At 36.0% G+C, this 19,925-nt stretch overlaps 1 protein-coding gene across 2 annotated transcripts in view; it reads right to left on the bottom strand.

Annotated features, from left to right (window-relative positions):
- Positions 1-2,062: 2,062 nt before the first annotated feature.
- ITGA1 (integrin subunit alpha 1) overlaps positions 2,063-19,925 on the bottom strand; it is a 73,699-nt gene continuing 55,836 nt past the window's right edge. For both annotated transcript variants that reach the window (XM_065655925.1, XM_065655926.1), the window contains 15 exons: positions 19,703-19,866; positions 19,375-19,511; positions 18,292-18,402; positions 17,649-17,734; positions 17,310-17,445; positions 16,260-16,340; positions 14,347-14,423; positions 13,559-13,648; positions 12,414-12,516; positions 10,546-10,659; positions 8,790-8,894; positions 7,564-7,668; positions 6,621-6,713; positions 5,271-5,387; positions 2,063-4,511 (listed from right to left, as the gene is read on the bottom strand). In XM_065655925.1, coding sequence (XP_065511997.1) covers positions 4,467-4,511; positions 5,271-5,387; positions 6,621-6,713; positions 7,564-7,668; positions 8,790-8,894; positions 10,546-10,659; positions 12,414-12,516; positions 13,559-13,648; positions 14,347-14,423; positions 16,260-16,340; positions 17,310-17,445; positions 17,649-17,734; positions 18,292-18,402; positions 19,375-19,511; positions 19,703-19,866 — 1,564 coding nt within the window. In that variant the 3' untranslated portion in view covers positions 2,063-4,466. The remainder of the gene's footprint in view (positions 4,512-5,270; positions 5,388-6,620; positions 6,714-7,563; positions 7,669-8,789; positions 8,895-10,545; positions 10,660-12,413; positions 12,517-13,558; positions 13,649-14,346; positions 14,424-16,259; positions 16,341-17,309; positions 17,446-17,648; positions 17,735-18,291; positions 18,403-19,374; positions 19,512-19,702; positions 19,867-19,925) is intronic.

Below are 19,925 nucleotides of genomic sequence, written 5' to 3'. Positions count from 1 at the left end.
CTAGGAAGTTTTGATACAAACATTTACTAGGCTTTAAGGAAGATGATGTGAATCCTCTACACCTGTGCAAGACACTGGACTATTTGGATCACAAGAATAGGTTGTACAGAAAAATCACTGTACAGGAATAATGGTTAAATGAATTAATGTGTCTTCAACTTTTGTGTATGTAATGTCATGAAAACAAATCTGTGTCAGGAAGTCATATGGTCCTCTGAAAAGCTTTCAAATATGGCTATAAGTACAGAATCCATACAGTTAATGGCAATGTCTTTCTGACAGCTTGACCACATTCAAGCTTTCTTGGATGCTATGCTGTGCAGCAATGCTTATTTCTACAATAGCTTTCTATTGACAGATAGACGGCTTTGTTTTTAGGGACTAAGATGCTTTTATATCATTCTTCTATCAATGAAAAGCAAACAAATAACAAAGGAGGCTTGCTAGACTCTTTATTTTTTATTTTTTTAATCAATAAGACATGGAATAATTTTACAGAAAAAAATGCTGTGCAGAATGTTGTGATTTTCTTAAAAAAAAGATGTATATCCCCTCTTATTCCTGTTAAGTGCTATAATTAACAATGGCACATTCTAATTCTCTTGCTTTGCTTTTATTTGTGAATGAGATCATCACTTATACAACAGTTAATTCAAGAAATTAAAACAATTAGACTACGTGGAATTCATTAGATGAGTGTGACCCTAACTCCAGCCTCTCGGTGCCAAGTCAGAGGAAAACCTTTGGCTCCAGTCAAAGGTGGATTCCCCTTACTCAAGCTCAGCAGAAGAGGAATATCATGCTCAAAATGACTCAGCACAGGATCAGGTAAGGGGTCAGGACAGGTGGGTTGTGTCTGCAGCAAGGGCTCATAATAGAGACGTCGAGTGACACCAGACAAGTTCAGGAACATAAGCAGCAGTTCAAGTAGATTGCTCTAATGTTGTTGCTCTTTGCTAAATCCTCTAAAATTACATGTGGGATCAACAACTTCTACAACAGCCTTGAATTGAAGCAGGAGTGATGGTTTAAAGCTCTTGCTCCTTTCCAGAGAAGTTCTATGCTATAGAAATGTAGCTTGTCTGTTCACTCTAAGATTAGCTACTTCAGTACTGAAGTTAGGAACTGAGTTGGGCCAGACTCCATCTGTCACTTGAGCACTAGTTATACACTCAATTGACTATTATTATTTCTATAGGGTTTTATTTGAATGAAAATTGTTTAGCTTATTAGTTATTAGAATCATATCACAACCCTACTGTGTTTTTTATAGGTACAAACCAGATTACATGCTGTTCTGATACTTTCTGTGCCTGCCAAATTTCCATGAGATATTCCTGATGTTTGTAGTATTGCTTTCAGTAGATTTTTCTGTTGTATATAGTGAAAAGCAGTGCTGTGTAGAAAGGCTCTATGGATAAAAATACTGATTTTACTAATCAAGACTGTATAAGAATAATGTGCCATAGTGGTATCCCCTTTACATACTTACATTTTAAATAGATATTGTAATTGAAAAACTGATAATAGGACAAATGTGAAAAGGGAGAAAGCATCACAACAAAGAGGAAAGCAGTGTGGTTATATGAAGCTTATTACTGTTTTTACAGTGAAAACAACTCTAAAAAGAATGGAATGGTGGTCTCAAACATACTTCGCATTGGTAAAATATGTACTTTTGCATAGCCTTTATATAGGGAAATAGTTCTATTGACTTATATTTCTTCAGTTAGGCTGATGCTTTAAAATAAGACATGAAATATCATCAGAAAAGTAAAAAGCTCTGCTTTACAGTTAATCATAACTAAAAAGTGAAACACTTAAACAAAATAAAAGTATGTTCCATAAAAAGGATGTGTGGCTTGCACAACTTCTGAGTAAGTTTACGAAGCCAGGAAAAATGACCTCATGGTTAGCAGACTGGCTGAATAATAATAAATACAAGTATATCCTCTGCTACCACAGACTTTCTGTGTGTGCATAGGTGAGTCATAATTCCTTCATAATTCTGTTCCTTTACAAAACCATAATAGCATAACAGCACTGCTATGCCTTTAGAGAGATACTATAAGGAAAAAAAAAAACCATTTACAATTCTGAGGCATTCAGATGCTACGGTGACGAGTGCCATTCAAATCTTTCAAACAAATTGACTAAATTATACATTTTCTTAAAATAAAACCTGCATCTCCCATGGGACTGAAAGCAACTCTGCAAATATTAATTTATCTTATTTTTGCTTTCTATTTAACTCACACGATGGATGAGGTTGGGGTTTGGAGAAGATGACCTTTGAAGGTCTCTTCCAAACCCAAACTATTCTATGATTCTATGAAGGAGGGATGCTATTCACAACTCCTCTATGTTATTTTTTTGCTTCTTTTCAATTCTTCATTCTGTGCGCTGAACTGGGGCAACTCACCTCGTCCCCCTTCGGATTGGGTGTGCTTTCAGGCGTGCAGATGAGCACGTCAAGGAAGTCCACAACTCGGTGGCTCCTGAGGCTCTGCAAAGCGCAGCCACCCACCGTGTTCCCATGGACGCTTTGCCCTCTCCTCTGAGTCATGCTGCTACCTTCAGCAGACTGCTGTTGTGAAATAACCACCTTTCCCACAGACACAAGGAGAAATTGCAAACACTTTCAAACTTAATCCTATAATACTTGCTGCATTCACGTAAGACTCAGCTTTTCCCAATAACTAATCTCTAATTTAGGAACTAAATAGAAGGAACTAAACATTGTCTTAAGAATGTCTTTCCAACAATAAAGCACCTTCTGGCACACTTCCAGAGTTGTACTTGCCAGCATATTCAGCCTAAGCTATGGTCTCTTCTTCATTAAAAAGAAGACTTTATAAAATATATTACTGTTTTTTAAGCTATTACTATAAGGTCAGTACTAAGTTAAAACCTTTTGGAAAACTGCAATGGTATTTTTTTATTTCTGTGACATTTGTACCAAGAAAAGGAACAAATTATCCTGGCTTCCTTGGCAAGGCAAAGGCTTTTCTGCAAACAAGTACATCTTGTAGAATGTATAGTACATCTCCTCAACATTTTCTGATCTATTGGCAATCAATAGCAAGTCATCTCATGCTGAGGCAACATCACACTTTGCCAGCACACCTCCATTTTCTCCTGTTACTTTTTTGTGGTTGCAGGTAATATAGGAAGCTCTCAAGGACCAGGCATGGTCCAAGAGCCCCAGGGAGAGATCCTTGTGGAAGGAACACAAGTGCGTGAAAGAAAGGAGGAAACTTAATATTCTAAATAGGCTTAAAGATACCTTTTGCTATCTACATTTCAGTGTATTCTCATATAAATTTTTAATCTTTGACACAAAATAAACATCATTTGTTAAGTGCTTATTTAGTATGCAAATTCTTCATCACTTCTGAAACTCATAAGTAACAAAGATGAGGTGTGACTTATAATACTAAAAGAAGCTTGCCAGTGCTGAGTTTCCTATCTGTGCTTTTGTTAATTATAATTTTGTACACTTTAAATGCACTGGATTAAATAGCTACACAATAAATTTACAGTGATAGATTATGAAGCACCCTCCTGGCTACTCCAAGATATACAGCAAGAGTCAAACTTTCGGGGTACCTCTAAGCATTTTCTGCATAAATATGGACATTTCAATTCGCAGACACAATTGTGCCCTTGCTTATTTGAGTACAGTGTGCAATCGGATGGGCTTGAATGTTTTGTGCATACATTTTTAGGCCTGCCAAAAATCTGTTTCAAGTTCAAACAGTTATGTAATTTAATGGATAAATCCTTTATGGTCCACTTGACCATGAAATTTATTTCTTGGAGTATCCTGGGTTTTGCTGGACAAACTGAATGATAAGAATGACAAGTCCAAGGTATTTCAGTAATTTTCACCCAAATTCTGCAGCTGCTTCTATCTTCTGAATTGTCATTACATCATTTACCATACAGTATTTGGTGCATTCTCGAAAGCTTGCATGTTCCGCTTTGTGAACTGATAGTCTGCTTTCACAGAACTGACATAAGGAGGACATTTTAGAAGTGCTGCTTTTTCCTTTTGAAAATTATGAAGTGATAAAAAAGACTGGGATTGCTACATACAGGAATTAAAAATTATTCCACATATATAGGTATATAAAAATATTATGCATTCTCCATATTAAAATATCTTAGAATCTTTGAACTCAATTCCTCTCAAAAATGAGTAACACTTGAAAACATGTCCTTGAATATCACAAAATGTCATAAGGATGTTAATTCTTCTTTTGCATCATTCCTTTGCCTGTGTGCTTGATTTGCTTCTTCTTGTTCTGCTTCTTATTTTCTGCTGTTGTTTGTTTGTCTTTTTTTTTAAAATGCACCAGAGTTTAGAAAATATTGTGACCACTGTACTTATATCTAAGTTTATAATTTTACAGTAACATTTTTGAGGCAGACCTGAGCAAAAATTTCTGCTTTTTTTTTTTCTTTCATTTCTCCATTTTCTTCTTTAGTGGCCTCTTGAAAAATCCAGCCTGCAGAAAACAAAAAAGTGACTAAGAACTGCTCAAAGCATACAATGCATATTGGTATCATTGATGTACTTGTTCTTATTACTAAGACTGTAAAAAATCATTTGATATTTTATCACTGAAGTAGCACGTTGTTATTCCCAAAACAAAAAAACTAAAAAGACATGTCACGAAAACAGAGAAAAGGAGTACAGTTAATATATAGCAAGTGATTGCTGAATCATTTTTATACTCACATAATGTCAAAAGCTAAAATGCTTAATAATATTTGGTACTCAATTGAATAAATAATACTTTATTTCATATTTGTCAATTTTTTCAAGAGATTATGCATATTGAAATTTATAGACTGTAGCCTTCTAACCCAAGCACGAACTAAGTATTTAGCTTGGATAAGAGTGCCCACTTGTGGCAATACGTACACTAGCATCTCTTGCACAAAGCGAAAACCTGGTTATCAAAGGCCACAGACAAAGCTAATTAAAAAAAAAACCCTTAATAAACCCTTAATCGTAATAAGACCGGGTTTTATTTTTATTTTCATAATATATTGGAAATATAGGTTTCAATTGGTTAGCATTGCATGTTACAAATCAGAAAAATGTAGTGTTATTGATTATTTTGTCATTGCTACAAGGTTTCACTCTACTGATTAGATAATATTAGTGTCTGTGAGGTTCTAGTTATGAAATGGACACGGCAGAGAAGTTAAGCATATTTATTTTGTTTTGTTTTTCATGAAGACAAGAACATGCAACTTACCTTCCACAAAGCAAATATAAGCAGTGCAAGAATCAAGAGTCCAGCGAAGATGCTCAGGAGGATAACCCATAAGGGGACTGTACCTGGTGGGAGTTCTTTGGAAATCTTAATCATGGTCTGCAAAGTGTTCACAACATTAGCAATAAATAACTTAGCCCTCTAAAATATCAGCAGAGCAGCATGACTTTTATCAGTATGCGGCGATTTGCCAGGGTATCACTCATTTTAGGTACAGGAATTTATAGGAGGGAATTGAGAAAATAATCTCCAACATGAAACCCTACATTTATATAATAGCTTGCACTTTGTAAGTACATTCGTTTCACGAGGGTCAGCCCTGCTATAAGTCAGTAATCATTGTTATAAAGGATACAGGACCAAAACCATGAGTAGTTGAAGTGTATATTAGGGAGTTTGTTTACTATATTCCTCATCATTCAGTGCCTTCTTCCTTGAAAGGTGGCAGTGACTAACAAGCTTCTAAACCAAATACATGAAATAAGTGTAAAAAGCTGTGGAAATATTAATTTGATTTTAAACCAGGCACACCCCATGTAAACTAAACTGAAATAAAGAATATTCACATTTTAATAAAAATGGCCATACAGGAGTTTGAGTTTTTTTACTTAAGAATTTATTAAAGACACAACTTTATAGTTTTAAAAAGCATCGAAGAGCTGAAAACTAAATATTCAACTTGAAATCATGTCTTAAAAAAGTTCATTCTGCAGTTTCTTGGTTTGTTTGTCTGCAAACCTCTCAGCTGTGTTTTCACTCCTGGATTGAATTTCAATCTATCAATCACTCCAAGCATCTAACAAAATGAAGACATGTCTCTTTCTACCTGATTCCACTACTATAATGTTATATACTTTCTTACCTAAGAAAATGACATGGAACTTCTGAAAAATAAAGATCCTGTTTGAAAGATATATCCTGGGTAATGATGTGGAAAGAAATAACAAATAAAGAAATATAAAAGAAAACAAAATCTACAAAGTGAGATCACTTCTAAATGGCCCAGGACAATTTTAAAAATACTGTCAATTCCTTAAAATAATTTTAATTCTTAGAATTTACATAGATGCAGAAAGCATTTATGTTGGAGCAGGTAGAAATACTGCAGACAGTACTTCTTCTCACCCAGCTACATTGATGGGTACTAGGATCTCAATATCATCACCTGAGTAATTCTGACATTTCTACTGTAAAATGGAATCGGTTTTATTTAGAGTAGGATAATACATTACAAGAAGTAACCATCAGTTTCCTAGTAATGATTGAAAATGAATGATTCAGTAGCACAATAATTCCTATGAAGAGTAAATCCATAAATTATCCTACTCTTACCTCCACTTTTTGATGGTCATTTCTCAAAATCAGTGATGAGTTCTCACTCCTAAGTAATGCTTTCGCAACAAGGGTTAAGCTGTGAATAGTTGCCTGGAAGGAAAGAAATGACTGTGGTTTATAATTAGGTATTTTGAAGCAGAAGGCTTTGTAGAAATGAGAAGGGTGAAAGCAAAACTTAATGCTAAAATTTTGGGAGATGCTAAAAAATGTGAACATCAGTGAAGCGGCTCATGTGTGCCACCTTCAGCACACCCATCACTGCAAGACAGCTTTAAAAGAGTAGAGAGCAGAGATTTCGAAGAAATACTAATTAAACCTGGAATACTGCTTTGGCCACAGGGAGAGACACAGGCTTTCTAAAATTCTGCTGTACCTCCCTTCCCACCCTGTATTTTCCAGAGAAAAATGAAGACACAAAACAAGAACTCAGTATCAGAGTTGTATCAACTGAGGAAAACAGACCACAGCCTGGTCATTGTTGTAACCATCAGACGACACTGAGGAATGCTCTGAGGTGGACTGTCTCTCCTCTGCTCTTTTTGATAAAAAAATTCTTTCTAGACTTGAGAAGTCTTTCCAGATTAAAACTTATTTTAAAATTATGTGCTTCTATGTACCTGTCCCCACATCTGCTGAATTAGAATTTGTGGGTTCATAAGTAACTAACAAAAAAAATGACCATCAATACAGAATGAGTAAGGGTTGTCTTCATATCATGTTTTGAAATTCCTGCTAAGTTCTAACTGCTTACTTTAAGGATACTACAATGCATGTAGACTAGTTTTGTGGAAATTTTAAAATGGCAAGAGAAATTATTTCAAATCCTATGGGACTATGGAGACTTAAGAAAATTAAAGGTATACTTTGAATAGACATTACAAACATTGGCTTAAGTTTCTCGGACCTGAGAGTATTCTGAATACAAATGGAATTCACTTACTTTTATGATGGTAGGTTTCCATACTCTTAATGAAACATTCACTTGATATATGTCAGATGGGACCAAGGCACAATAAATAGATGCACAGCTGTATGTATCACAGTCCTGTTTAAAAGACATCAGCAATAATTATTAGGAGACACATTACTGAAATAAAACCATGTAAACTAATATATAGACATATCACAGACTTGCTGTGACACCAATATGAAACTGATATTAATTACTAGGCCTTTTTATGTAAAAATGACACTGCAGTTTATAAAATGAGTTGAAATATCCACGCTGTGGTAGAATACACTCAGTTTTTACAGGCTTGCTTAGCCTAGAGGAAGCTCTGTTACATTAAGTGGGCAGCAAGAGGCATCAGCAGACCTCCTAAAGGAGTCACAGCCTGTAACCACAAGTGTTTTTCTGCCAACAGAACTGTGGCTTCACTGCAGCATTTCTTGATCCTTCCAAATCTTGGGACACCCAGATCTTTCAAGCAGGGCAGGATGCATGTGTGAAAACTTAAGTATCTTTATATCCCAGTATCGTTTGCTAGCTGGGAGGGCAGCAGCAATTACACTTAACACTTTGGAAATATTTACTTAGCCTAGAACTTTATCACCTCTGTAAAGGACTATGATAAGCATAGCAAAATATTCTTCTCACAGCATGGTTTCATTTGAACTAGAAACTCCACTTGTACCTCTGTGCTGAGGAGGTATGATGGTTTACCCCTGACATGCTAACATAACTATGTTAGCAGAATTACTTTGCAACACTTCTATCTAAATATGAGAGGCTAATCCTTCCCAAATGGGGATAATCAATTACACTTTTACCAGAGTCAGATCTGTCAGATTAGAGTGCTAGCATTTAAAACTATTTTCAATTGGATGTCTAAGAAAAGTTACAAGTCAGATGAGAAGTTTTTAAAATATTATTATTTATTAATTACAATGGGAATACAGAAGATTAAGATTTACTCACTGTCAAATGACCTACTGTTATTTACTCATTTGCAAAACCCACCCCAAATTCAGTTCCACGTACAGTTTTGTAACCAAATAAAAAGTATAGCTAGTAGATCAAGATGGCTTTCCAGACTATTAAGACAAAGTGAGTTTCCATAGGGTACAGTTTGAGAGAAGCTTTTATATATTTATTGCAGAAGTACTCAGCTCAAAGATCTGAGTTAATATCTGAGATTAATATATATATACTATATGTAGGCTTACCATAATTGTATCCTTTGTAGGTTCTTTTATTTTTGGCAGCACATATGGTTTCCCAGCGCTGATCCTTAAGGGATCTACAGGGTAACTACTTCGGCAGATGGCATTCTGTTAGCAGAAATACAAACATTATTCTTATTGTCTGAATACCCAATCTATTACAAAAATGGTCTGGAAACAAGCCAACATTAATAATATTTAATAGCAATTATGATATTTACTAACCACTAAATGCAATAAAACTGCATATTGCAAGAGGGCAGAAGAGGAAATGCAGATGGTGTAGGTAGTGAGGTATCATTATTCAAACAAGAACTGAGCTTTCTAGGAGATACTTTAACCCAAACTCTATTCAGCCACTTAAACATCTGTAGAAGCAAACAAGAGCTTCCTGCAAGATGACCACTACATGAACCAGCAAGAGCTGGCTATTAAAAGAGCTAAATAGCTTTTTCATGGGAATCCACAGAGGTTCTGCCCCAGCAAGAAGACAGACAGGTTAAATGCAGGATTCAGGTACCCCTGTTAGACGTCCAGGGAGGGAGCATGGGTGCTGGAGCACTGCTAGACCTCTGTGTCTCCTTCAAAGGCAGATGGGAAATGCATGGGACTTTTTAATTTTTTTTTGGTCAGGTCATTCACTTTAAGATTGGTCACCTGAAGAGGACTGCAAATCCCCTGCAGTGCACTTTGGCATACTACTATTACTAGGGTGTAGCTAGTGGTAGATGAATTATATCCGCAGTAAAAGTACAGATTTGTTGCATTTATGTGAAAACTTGGGCCAAATGTGGTGATTGCCTAGGAATGGAAATAATGAAGGAAGGAATTTTAGATCAGACACAATTTCTTTGTCTTCTAAACATGAAATATTTTGGGAGTTTTGCTTGGGTTTTTTTGGTTTTTTGTTTTAAACTGAACCTTGAACTTTCATTTAGTTTGTTTTTCAGTGGTGCAACACCTCAAAACTAAGTGAAATGTTTGGAGAGAGGTGCATGCGTGTGTTTGTCTCTGAGGGAAATACTAAAAAAAAAAAGATGTTTAGGTCACCATTTAGTGATATTTGGGTTCTCCAGCAATCCAGTTGTTCATATAGCTCTAGTTTTAATATCTACAGATCTGGAATAATGGGATTTGCTGGAATCATGATCTTCTCCAGCTGGTCTGGAGGAGTGAAATGGAAAAACCCAAAAGAGGGCTGCAGGGAAGAGCATTTGAAAGACATGAACTACCATCCCCTTCAAGTTTTCTCAATATCTCAGAGAAGCAAGAGGCCAGAGGACTGCAAGTGTTGGAGAGCAGACTTGCAGGAACGCTAATTTCAGTAACAGAAAGAAGAGGACTGAACGGGAGGCTGAGCTCTAGATGTACATAGCAGGACCAGAGCATTTGCAAAGAGCACTGCTAATAATGGAGATAATCTGAGGCACAGTAGGCAAAACTAAGAAAGAAACTCCTGTCACTCATATCTCACTCTGGGCCTTTCATCACTTGGCAATATATCAAATTAACCTTGTTATAGCATAATTATTGTCCAACGCCATTTAAAATTTGCTGGTTTCCTTTTAAGAAAATTTATCTCTCTGTCTTCTTATGTAGATCTGTATAGACTCCTAAAACACCAGCATCCTGACTTTTAGACTAAAAGCAATATCTACCTTGAAGCAAGGCAGAATCCCAAGTATTTCCATTTTGCAGTTCCTTGCAACAAAAATTTCAAATTTTGAATTAATTATAAAAATAAAAATTCCTAGCTTACTTGGGAATGTGATAATGCAGTGAGGTAGAGAAGAGTGTTCTTGGCTTCTGTTACATTGGGAAATAAGATCTGCAGTGTGAGGTTTGGCATTGGAAAGTGTTCACCTTTTTCAATCTATTAAAAAAAAAAAGTTTTGATTAGTACTTTCCTGATTTTTTTGGTATTTTTTTCCTCTCCCCTTTCCTTTCCTTTCCTTTCCTTTCCTTTCCTTTCCTTTCCTTTCCTTTCCTTTCCTTTCCTTTCCTTTCCTTTCCTTTCCTTTCCTTTCCTTTCCTTTCCTTCTCTTCCCTTCCCTTTCCTTCCCTTCCCTTCCCTTTCCTTCCCTTTCCTTCCCTTTCCTTCCCTTTCCTTCCCTTTCCTTCCCTTTCCTTCCCTTTCCCTTTGTTTTTCTTTGTTTTCCTTTCCTTTCCCTTTGTTTTTCTTTGTTTTTCTTTTCTTCTGTGCTTTTTTACATTTCCACAGTCAGTTATGCAAGAAGTGGTGTGATGAACTCTTACTTTTTCCCCTGAGAATAGACCGTTTTGAATTAGCAGACACATTCTTCTGTGGTCTTTGGTAATACTTTCTAACCATTAAGAGCATCTACTGAAGAAAATAAAGTAAATAGGATGAAAGGGGCCATTTTGACATAAATTCCTTCTTGTTACCTTGTTTACTGCACCCTCATTTCATTTGGGACTTCTATCTAAGGTAATTTCATTTCAATTTTTAATAAGCTCCCAAAATGCTTTAACATGGGAGAGGAGCCACTGTACCAGCCATGGCTCCTGCTGGTTCCTCCTCAGGTGTGTTTAGGCAACAGTCCTCCTGCTCACCTGCTCATCTCCTCTTTTTCCCTGAGAAGATCACAGGACACATTTGTTAGCTGCTGCTCCTTCTGAACATGCCTGCTGTGGCTGAGGATGGAGAAAACACCTAGGTGGAACTGCTGGCAGGGAAAATGCTGATCCTGTCTCTAAAGTGGACAAGCTTAATAAATGTGTAGGAACCTGTTCAACTTTTTTCTTCTGACTAGTCATTTATTAAAGGCTGCTTGCAGAGATGACTTGGGTTTACAAAATCATAAATGGTATGCTCTGCAGTCTGCCAACTTTTATACTCAGAAAGCAAAGATTTCGAAATTAGATTAATAATCTCTTAAACATCCACTAAAAGCTTCAAGATTATTGGATTGGAACTTTTAGAATGAAAAAAGTAGCTGAGTAAAACACTGTAGGTGGGATAAAAAACAAAACCAGAAACCTTTGCCATTGCTATTTACTGAGGGTGAGAACTTTCCAATAGCCCATTTTTTACAGACAGAAAGTTGATTCAGAGATTTTTATCCTTTGTATATGGGACCTTTTCTCATCTTTGGATTTGACACTGGGAAAGAAGGATGCTCTAAAGATGACTACGTTCAGTCCTACTGCAACCTAAGGCTGGGCTTCTAGACCATTAAATATTTTTTCCAACTGATTTTAGTTTGCAGTAGTCATTTTATTAGTAAGGTAACATTCTTGGAGCATGGCATTTGCTGTTTTCAAAGCTAACTGGATTTTTGAACTATTTGTGCTAAACTGCAATGAACATAGGTCATTCTCATTTACTAGGGCATGCTCTCTTTCCCCTACTAAAGGGAAGGGCAGTAGCTCTAAAACCCACCCATTCTACTTTGCAGGGATGGACCACTCTGAAATGCTCTGAATCACTTTAATCCAAAGCAAACAAGAAGAGTGTTAAACACAAAAATACCCGTGTAGAAAGTTTAGCAAATTGCTTATCTGGCACTTAAGTAGTAGGCTATCACATTAAGTAATTCAAACAAACAAACAAACAAACAAACAAAAAGTAAACCAGTACCTATAGGATGCAGTTTTGTTTCTTACCCTATAATGTAAAGTAACTTCATCCCCAATCTGCTCTGTTGTGTTAATAGCAGTAGGGATGGTATCATTTGCTGCAATTATAACATGGTGCTCTTTGAATACACTGCAGATTAAAAAACAAACAAACAGAAACAAAACCCACAATAAGTACAAAAAACTTCATAAAAGCTCTAGCAGTTATTAATGTAGGTATTTTCATTATTTCACAAATCCTTCAAAACTAGTCTTGCAAGTAAGAGTGCGCTGCTACTTCCACTGAAGTTCAAATCATCCATTTTCAGACTAGTTCTCACTTTTCGTTTTGTACTTTTAAAAGTTTTGTTCAGGTGAAACTACAAAATGAGCAAATGTTTTTCCCAAAAATACTACATCAGGGCCTTATTTTGCTGTTCTTATTCTGGCTGTGCAGTTTCTTATCCTGAGTATTGCCATGTGAAATAGGTAGGGCCCTATAAAAGACAGAACCATGTAAAAAAAGAACAAGACAAGCATATTCTAAATTCAACCTTATTCCCTATGGGACAAGCAAAGGCTGGATTTGAACCATGAAATGCATCCAAAAGGAATTTGACTTCATTATTTGAATGAGCACAGCATGCAATTTACACTACTGATAATATTTATAATGTTTTTCAGACATGGAATTTAATTGAATTCTAGCTGTTTCTGAAAACAAAGTGTACTACAACATCTGCATTAATGTCTGAATTGATAAAAATAAACCTCTGAGAACCTAAAATTAAGACTAGTTTTTGAAGCTGGAGATAAAACATGACACTATGCAATATTATAATTACATAAACTCACGTCCATCAGGAAGCTGGAAGTATTTGCATTCTTATGTACCTGAAACACCTTTGAACGAATAGAGCAAAGTACAAGAATCAACAAAAGCTGCTGTTGTTCTTGCAAACTGCAGATCAAATTTATATAGATAAGACAGAGCTACAGTGAGATAGGGGCAGTAACTGCTCTGTTATTTCATGTAACTGTTCTTTTCAATGCTGCCTGTGCTCCTGTCCATAAGCCAAGAAGCTGTCATCTGTAGATACTAACTGACCACAGGTCAACAACAAAACAATACGGTGTTCTCTTTGAACATATTTACTGTGCCAGCCAGTAAAAGTACAGAGAAGCATCAATACCTTACGAATATCAATCCTACTTCATATTTTACTGGAATTGTAACATGTCCTCTGTTGTCGCTCAAGGTCTCCGGTGGTTCTTCACTGTCACTGAAATAAAACAACATATGCCACTCAGACTGTGATTGTCATCTGCACACACAACAAAACTACTGGGTAGGAAAGGATCTTAAGAACTGAAATACCTACAGCTCTGGGTATAAAAGCACACTACTAATTTCCAGTTAATTACTATCTCCTAAAAGTAAATTCAAAAGGTTATTTCCAGTAACCAAAAAGTTAAATCCCGCACCAGTCCCAGACTAGAGACACATCTTTATTGAAATTACAGACTGCAGTTGGCTGGATGAAAATGGACCAAGTAAGAGCCACTATCACACCACACCTGTGTTTTACAGCAACAGCAAACATGGAGGGCAAGTGCATTCCTTTATCACAGATAACTTTTGCACTGCTCTTGCTCTATGGAGGCCAGATCTTGTTCTTTAGAATAAACTGTGATTCATGCTAAAGTATGCTGTAATTCTGTAAGAGAATAAACCTTTTCTGAAGGTAAACCAACTGGAAATTATGACTCATTTTTGACTCTCAAGCTCTAGAGACAAGCATTTATTTAGTCCACTTAGTCCACTGCTGGACTGACTACATCCATAAAGCTGCCAGATCTACAGATTGTTTAACCACTTTTGAGTTTAGAAAAGTCATCCTTGTTTTGCTATGAAACATAAAGCTGTAGAGCTTTCTAAGAAAAAAAAACGGAAGTTAAATAAGTGATGATTGCAACTAACCTTGTTGCATATACATGAACAGTAGCATTTTCCAGAAGATAGGATGCATTGAATTGGAATGATATTTTGAAGGAAATCTGTTTGGAAAAACACATTATACATTTTTAAAGAGGGAAACCCCCCCCCACAATAATAAAGTTTGATCTGATGAAAAATGAGCAAAATTTTGCTACTTTTGTCTATGGAACCTTTATTCACATTTTAACACTTTTCTGTGAATGAATGCACTGTTTTGAATCTGTCCCAACCAAGAAGAAAACCTAATAGTTATTGCTTATTAAAGAGAAGCCTCAAATTTTCAGAATTCAGAAGCCTCAGTAAAACTTATTATAAGTATATTAGAAATACATAGCTAAATAATCCTTAATAGAAACCAACTGGTCTTGTGATCAGTTTATCAAAACCATTTTTTTTCTCTCTAATGAGAAGAAACAAAGCTTCAAAGCCTGGCAATTACAGTGGAGATTATCCGTCTGTATAAGGCTGCTGGAACCTAACTTAATACATAGTAAACCATTTAGAATACCAAACAGAAATGTTTATAATGTAAATAAATTACTCCTAGGCCCCATAAAAATTCCCTACTTATTATAACTAGGGCAAATCTAGGATGATCTGGCTCTACACAAGATTTGGGAACACTGTCCCAAATAGGTCCCTCTTCATATGCTGACACTTAAGAGTAATTATATGTAGCAAAGCTTGTACTATTTGTTACTGTTCAGGAGTTTTCAGCTCAGAGTTTTGTTTTTCCTTTAATTGTATGAATTTCTATTACAAAGGAACCCAGAGAAAGTTGTCCTAGATAGTTCTTCATATTTAAAATTAAAAAATATCCAGGAGGAGGCTTTAAAAAGGAATGTTATTAGGGAATATTTATTAATGAATCAGACATTAATTCTTTTCTGAATGCAAAGGAGAGTATGAAATGTCTAAATCTGGGGATCTATAGTTACAGACAAACTAACAATCAAAGCATGAAAGGAAAATATGAAACATCTAGTGGAGCTGGGAACAGAGCATTGCAGGCACTGGCATCGGGTAGTAAGCTTATTTGGCTGCAAGAAAGTAACAGCTGACTCAATTCCTACACGTCCAAAACATAAGCTGGAACGTGTATGTGGGAGGCAATGCAAGAAGACATGTCTCCTGATCTTTCTTCTGTTATGCACCTGCAACACAGACCTAATATGACAGAGGAACAAACATGAAACTGCCAGGAAAGACAGCTGGTCTTATTTTAATGCAATTTTATATTTCTCAATTCAATATCAGAACTATTTAAGTGAAGCTTAGATGCATAGTTTCAAAGGCTTAGTTTAGCTAAAGCTCCCTTTCTATTCCAGCAGGAGATACAGACTTATCACTGGAGCTGTTCAAGCTGGAGCTCTATTTTAAGGGGACTGCTTGCTGGAGAGGCCTCTCACTCTCCCCTGAGCAGAGGTGAGGTCTTGATGCCTGGCTTTCACAGATCTAAGTTAGTATTTCCACATACTGGCTTATTGTCTTTTCAACCATCTGACTAAATTTTATATACAAAATAACTAAAGTCATAGACTCCAACCTGTGGAAAGCCACAGTATCTAATGTCTTATGAGTATATCCTAATAAATATTCTATACACCTGGAGACACACACTTCTGGCCATGTGTGCCACTTGCCTTCTGACAATATCAAGGATGACAATAGGCATATTTTATCTCCCCAAATACCACAGCTGACTGTCCAGGTACTGAAGACCTGATGTTTTCCTATGTGGCTCAGGGCAGTTCATACCAAGAATAGGTGGGAAAGCATGAATAGACGCGTTTTCAAATGAACACAAGAGAAGGAAATGTGGAGGTGATAGGGAACTGTGCTGCACTTAGAATAACATGGAGCAAGGAGAACTTGCATGTAGGGGGACCTTTTACCTCTTCTGCAGGTTTTAGAAATGGATATCCCACTTTGCAGGTGATGTTGTGATTAGATTCACAGCTATCTTTCTGTATATCCTAAAGGAAAAATAAAGTGAAATAATGACCTTGTGCAAACTCTTTTTAAAATCTTACCTAAGCATTAAAGGCCTGTTGAACCTATTGCCACTTTTCAGCATCAAAACATTGTAAGAGTCAAAGCCTTAAATGAACTGGAAGAAAAATAGGAAGCCCTAACTTCTGCAAAACAATTTCCACCTATGGACATCTATATCAATTAGTAGCCATTACACCCTTTCAGTGAAAGTGTTTGGAACATTAACAATTATACACAAACTAGACATTATGCCAGTTAGTCATGGGGTCTAGCAGATCAGCATATGTATAAGTACACATTTTTTACATGTAATATTGTAAATGTGTTCCTAACTTGCCAAGGAAAATCACATTCATACTCCAGAAATTATTGCCACAGGGCCAGCAACAATACTATGGATCCCTGACTTCTAATGTGCAACATCAGGACTATTGATTGAAACCAAACTTCTCCTAATGTTTCCCACCTGAAGTAGAGATCAACTCAGAGCATACCTGCTGAAGCAGGCAGAAAAACAGCTACTTTGGAAATGCTGTCTGAGGTAGGGATGAGGCAGGCCCTTATCTGTTTTACCCTACCATGGCAGTGCTTTTTCTATACATGTGCAAAAGGAGAATTCAAGAGGCTCAGCATCTGTACTGATGAATAACGATGAATAACGATGTACAGATGACTCATGGTGCTGACATTCACCTAAGATGCAGGAACTTAATGTCTAAGTGTCATTGTGGAACTTGCATCTATAGTTAAGAGAAGCTGGGCAAAAGTCCACTAAGGTCAAAATAAATACACTCTTTTAGAGGGATAAGAGAGTACAGCACTCCCAGGGAATCTTTTCCAATCGACTGAGATGGTGCCAGAGCAGTGAAATTCAGGCTTACAAAAAGGCTTTCTCAGAACTCTTTAGCAATACAGGTTATGATAATTGTGATAATGTGAAAAATTCCTACCTCAATGCCAGCAAAAATAATATTTGGAGAAGACTGAACCAAAACTCTGGTATTATAGGCACTGTCTCCTTTGTTCTTCACAGAGAGCTGAATGGTGAACTTATCATTGCGTGACTTTACAATGAATGGAGAAGAGCTGTAAAATAGAGTAAGAATGCTGGACATCTTAACCTTTGAATCTGTTTTTAACATAAACAGGAATTTCTTTCAGTGTCCAGAATATATTGTTTCTGATTTGGAAATCATGCCACAGCATTTTCTTATTAGACTACAGAATTTATAATTTACATAGAAATTTTGTACAAATATCAAGTGATACAATAAACCCAGTGTAGTTACCTGTCTCCAGCTATGCTTGCTTTTACACTCAGAACAAGATCTGAAATGCATTTATTTTTGGCTCCGCAATCTTTTGTGAAAGGAATCTGCAACAATAGTATTTTTATTCTCAATTTTATTACATTTATTATTAAAATGAAATACTTGCATTTTAATTAATTATCTAATTTTATATAAGGTCTTGTGTTTGAAAGTCAAAGAAGTCTTCCCTAATATTAATCAGTTAAACATGTATCATGTAAAATGCCTACGTGAAACATAACCTTTCTAATAATTCCCTTCAAACTGATTCATTTAGATTTGAAAAAGAGGCAATAGTAGAACTATGAATTGTGCCAAGCACCATCAAATGATATAACTAACATTCCCCTGCTCTATCTATGTAAAAAATTATAATAAAATTTCTTTCACTCTCTTCTATCTTCAGTTACCTCTGGACAGCTTTAAAACCCTAGCCTGGTTCCCAAGCACACTGAATCAAGCTTTTCACTCCTGAAGACTCATTTAGAGGAAACGTCTTCTGGACAGGCTCAACAACCTTCCCTCTCTAGCCAGTTTTGTGGACAATACTTTCAGCTCTTGTGTGGGATATGAATTTTAGTTTAAATACTTTGGTTATTAATACAGAATCATGCTGACTTACATATTCAGATATTGAATTTGGCAGATTACTATCAAGAACAGGTCCACTCTCTGGATCAGAAAAATTGAACTCCAGCAAAACCCTTACAGAGTCCTGAAAGTCAGGCTTATCCTAGAATAAAGAAAACAAAATTGCTGTCATGGACATTCACTTTAGTATCTAAGGAAATGAAAAAAAACCCGAAACAATGCTGAGGTAAAATATTTTTTCAGTCACGCTGTCGCCATCCTTGCTTGCAATTGACGACAAAGCATTTAATGTGCAAGCTGATGCTTATAAATATCCATTAATGTTTTTGTGTATCTCATCTCATCGCAAAAATGTCAGATAGCCTGAGCATATTCAACACAGTTTCATTTAAGAATGTCTCAGAAGATTCAACTCATAGACTTTCCTCTTTTAGTTGTGCTTAAAGGATCAGTAAGATGAACAGCAGCAGTATGACCCTATGTGAAGTTGAACTGAGGCCTGCTCTTAGGAGGTGTATTGCACACTTAAGCAAATTCTGGGCATTGTTTATCATTAGATACAACTGTGAAGTCACTGAATATTTTAAATGTGGGTAACTTGCACACATCTGTTGACTGTGCACATGAGTTACAATCTCATACTCACAGTTGCTAATTACATTTCTGTTTCGCAGTGAATAAGTATTCTATATCCCGAACCTGATTTGTGAGTTTTCTTACTATATTTTAGTAGGAGGAATTGCACCAATATGCAAACTAGACTTGCAGCTCACATGCTCCTGCTGAGTTTTGAATACATCTAAACTGTCAACCACAATAGCCGCTTGGTTCCACTGTGTCATGATCTTTTCAAGATAGACACTAACAAAGAAACAAAGATAAATAGACTGTACATTCAAGTAAACTGTTTATATACACATATACAAATATTTAAACCCTAGGTAGTGAACAAATTTTATGTACAAGGTCCCTTCCAACCCAAACCATTCTAGGATTCTATTCTACTTAAGATTAATTCTGGATGTAGATTTTGTTCTCCGTTTTACAATTAATGGAACACATTTGGGTTATTATAATGTCCACATGACAAAAACACTTTAAATGATTTACTTGCCAACATGTAGAAGTTATGTTTAATACATTCTGAATCTTTGATAGTTATATTCTTTTGCATTTTCCTCTCATGGCTTTCTGTGAACAAGCTTCGAGATATTTGTCTTTGAGAGTCAAGAGTAATCCAATACTGCAGACCTGCAAAGAAAGTTGCGACCAATATTATGAACGAATTTGCCTCTACACGTTCTTTTTTCCCCCCAGTATCTTAGATGCAATTGGAATAGTGAATTTAGAAGACTTGCATTCAATCCTTGGAGAAATAAACAAAGATGAGCATAGCAGTTTTATAGCATAAAGATTCCATAGTTTAGTGCTTATCTACTTACTAGATTCAAATGTATCTTCCTTTGACTTTAGTCTGGTCTTAAAACAAATTGTGGCATTTATGCATATTGTTTTTCTTTTATTTATCTGACAATTTTGTTGTTGGATATTGATGCTTTTGGGTGCAAATTGCATGGAAACATTTACTTCAGCCACATCACGAGACCTTAACAAAAACACAAAGAGAGAAAGTGCCTTAAAAAGAATAGCAGCAACTTTTTCTAA

The sequence above is a fragment of the Caloenas nicobarica genome, chromosome Z (genome assembly GCF_036013445.1).
Source record: "Caloenas nicobarica isolate bCalNic1 chromosome Z, bCalNic1.hap1, whole genome shotgun sequence".
In the NCBI taxonomy this organism is placed as follows: domain Eukaryota; kingdom Metazoa; phylum Chordata; class Aves; order Columbiformes; family Columbidae; genus Caloenas; species Caloenas nicobarica.
The sequence above is the reverse complement of the archived record's forward strand: the minus strand, read 5'-3'. Positions and strand labels throughout refer to the sequence as shown.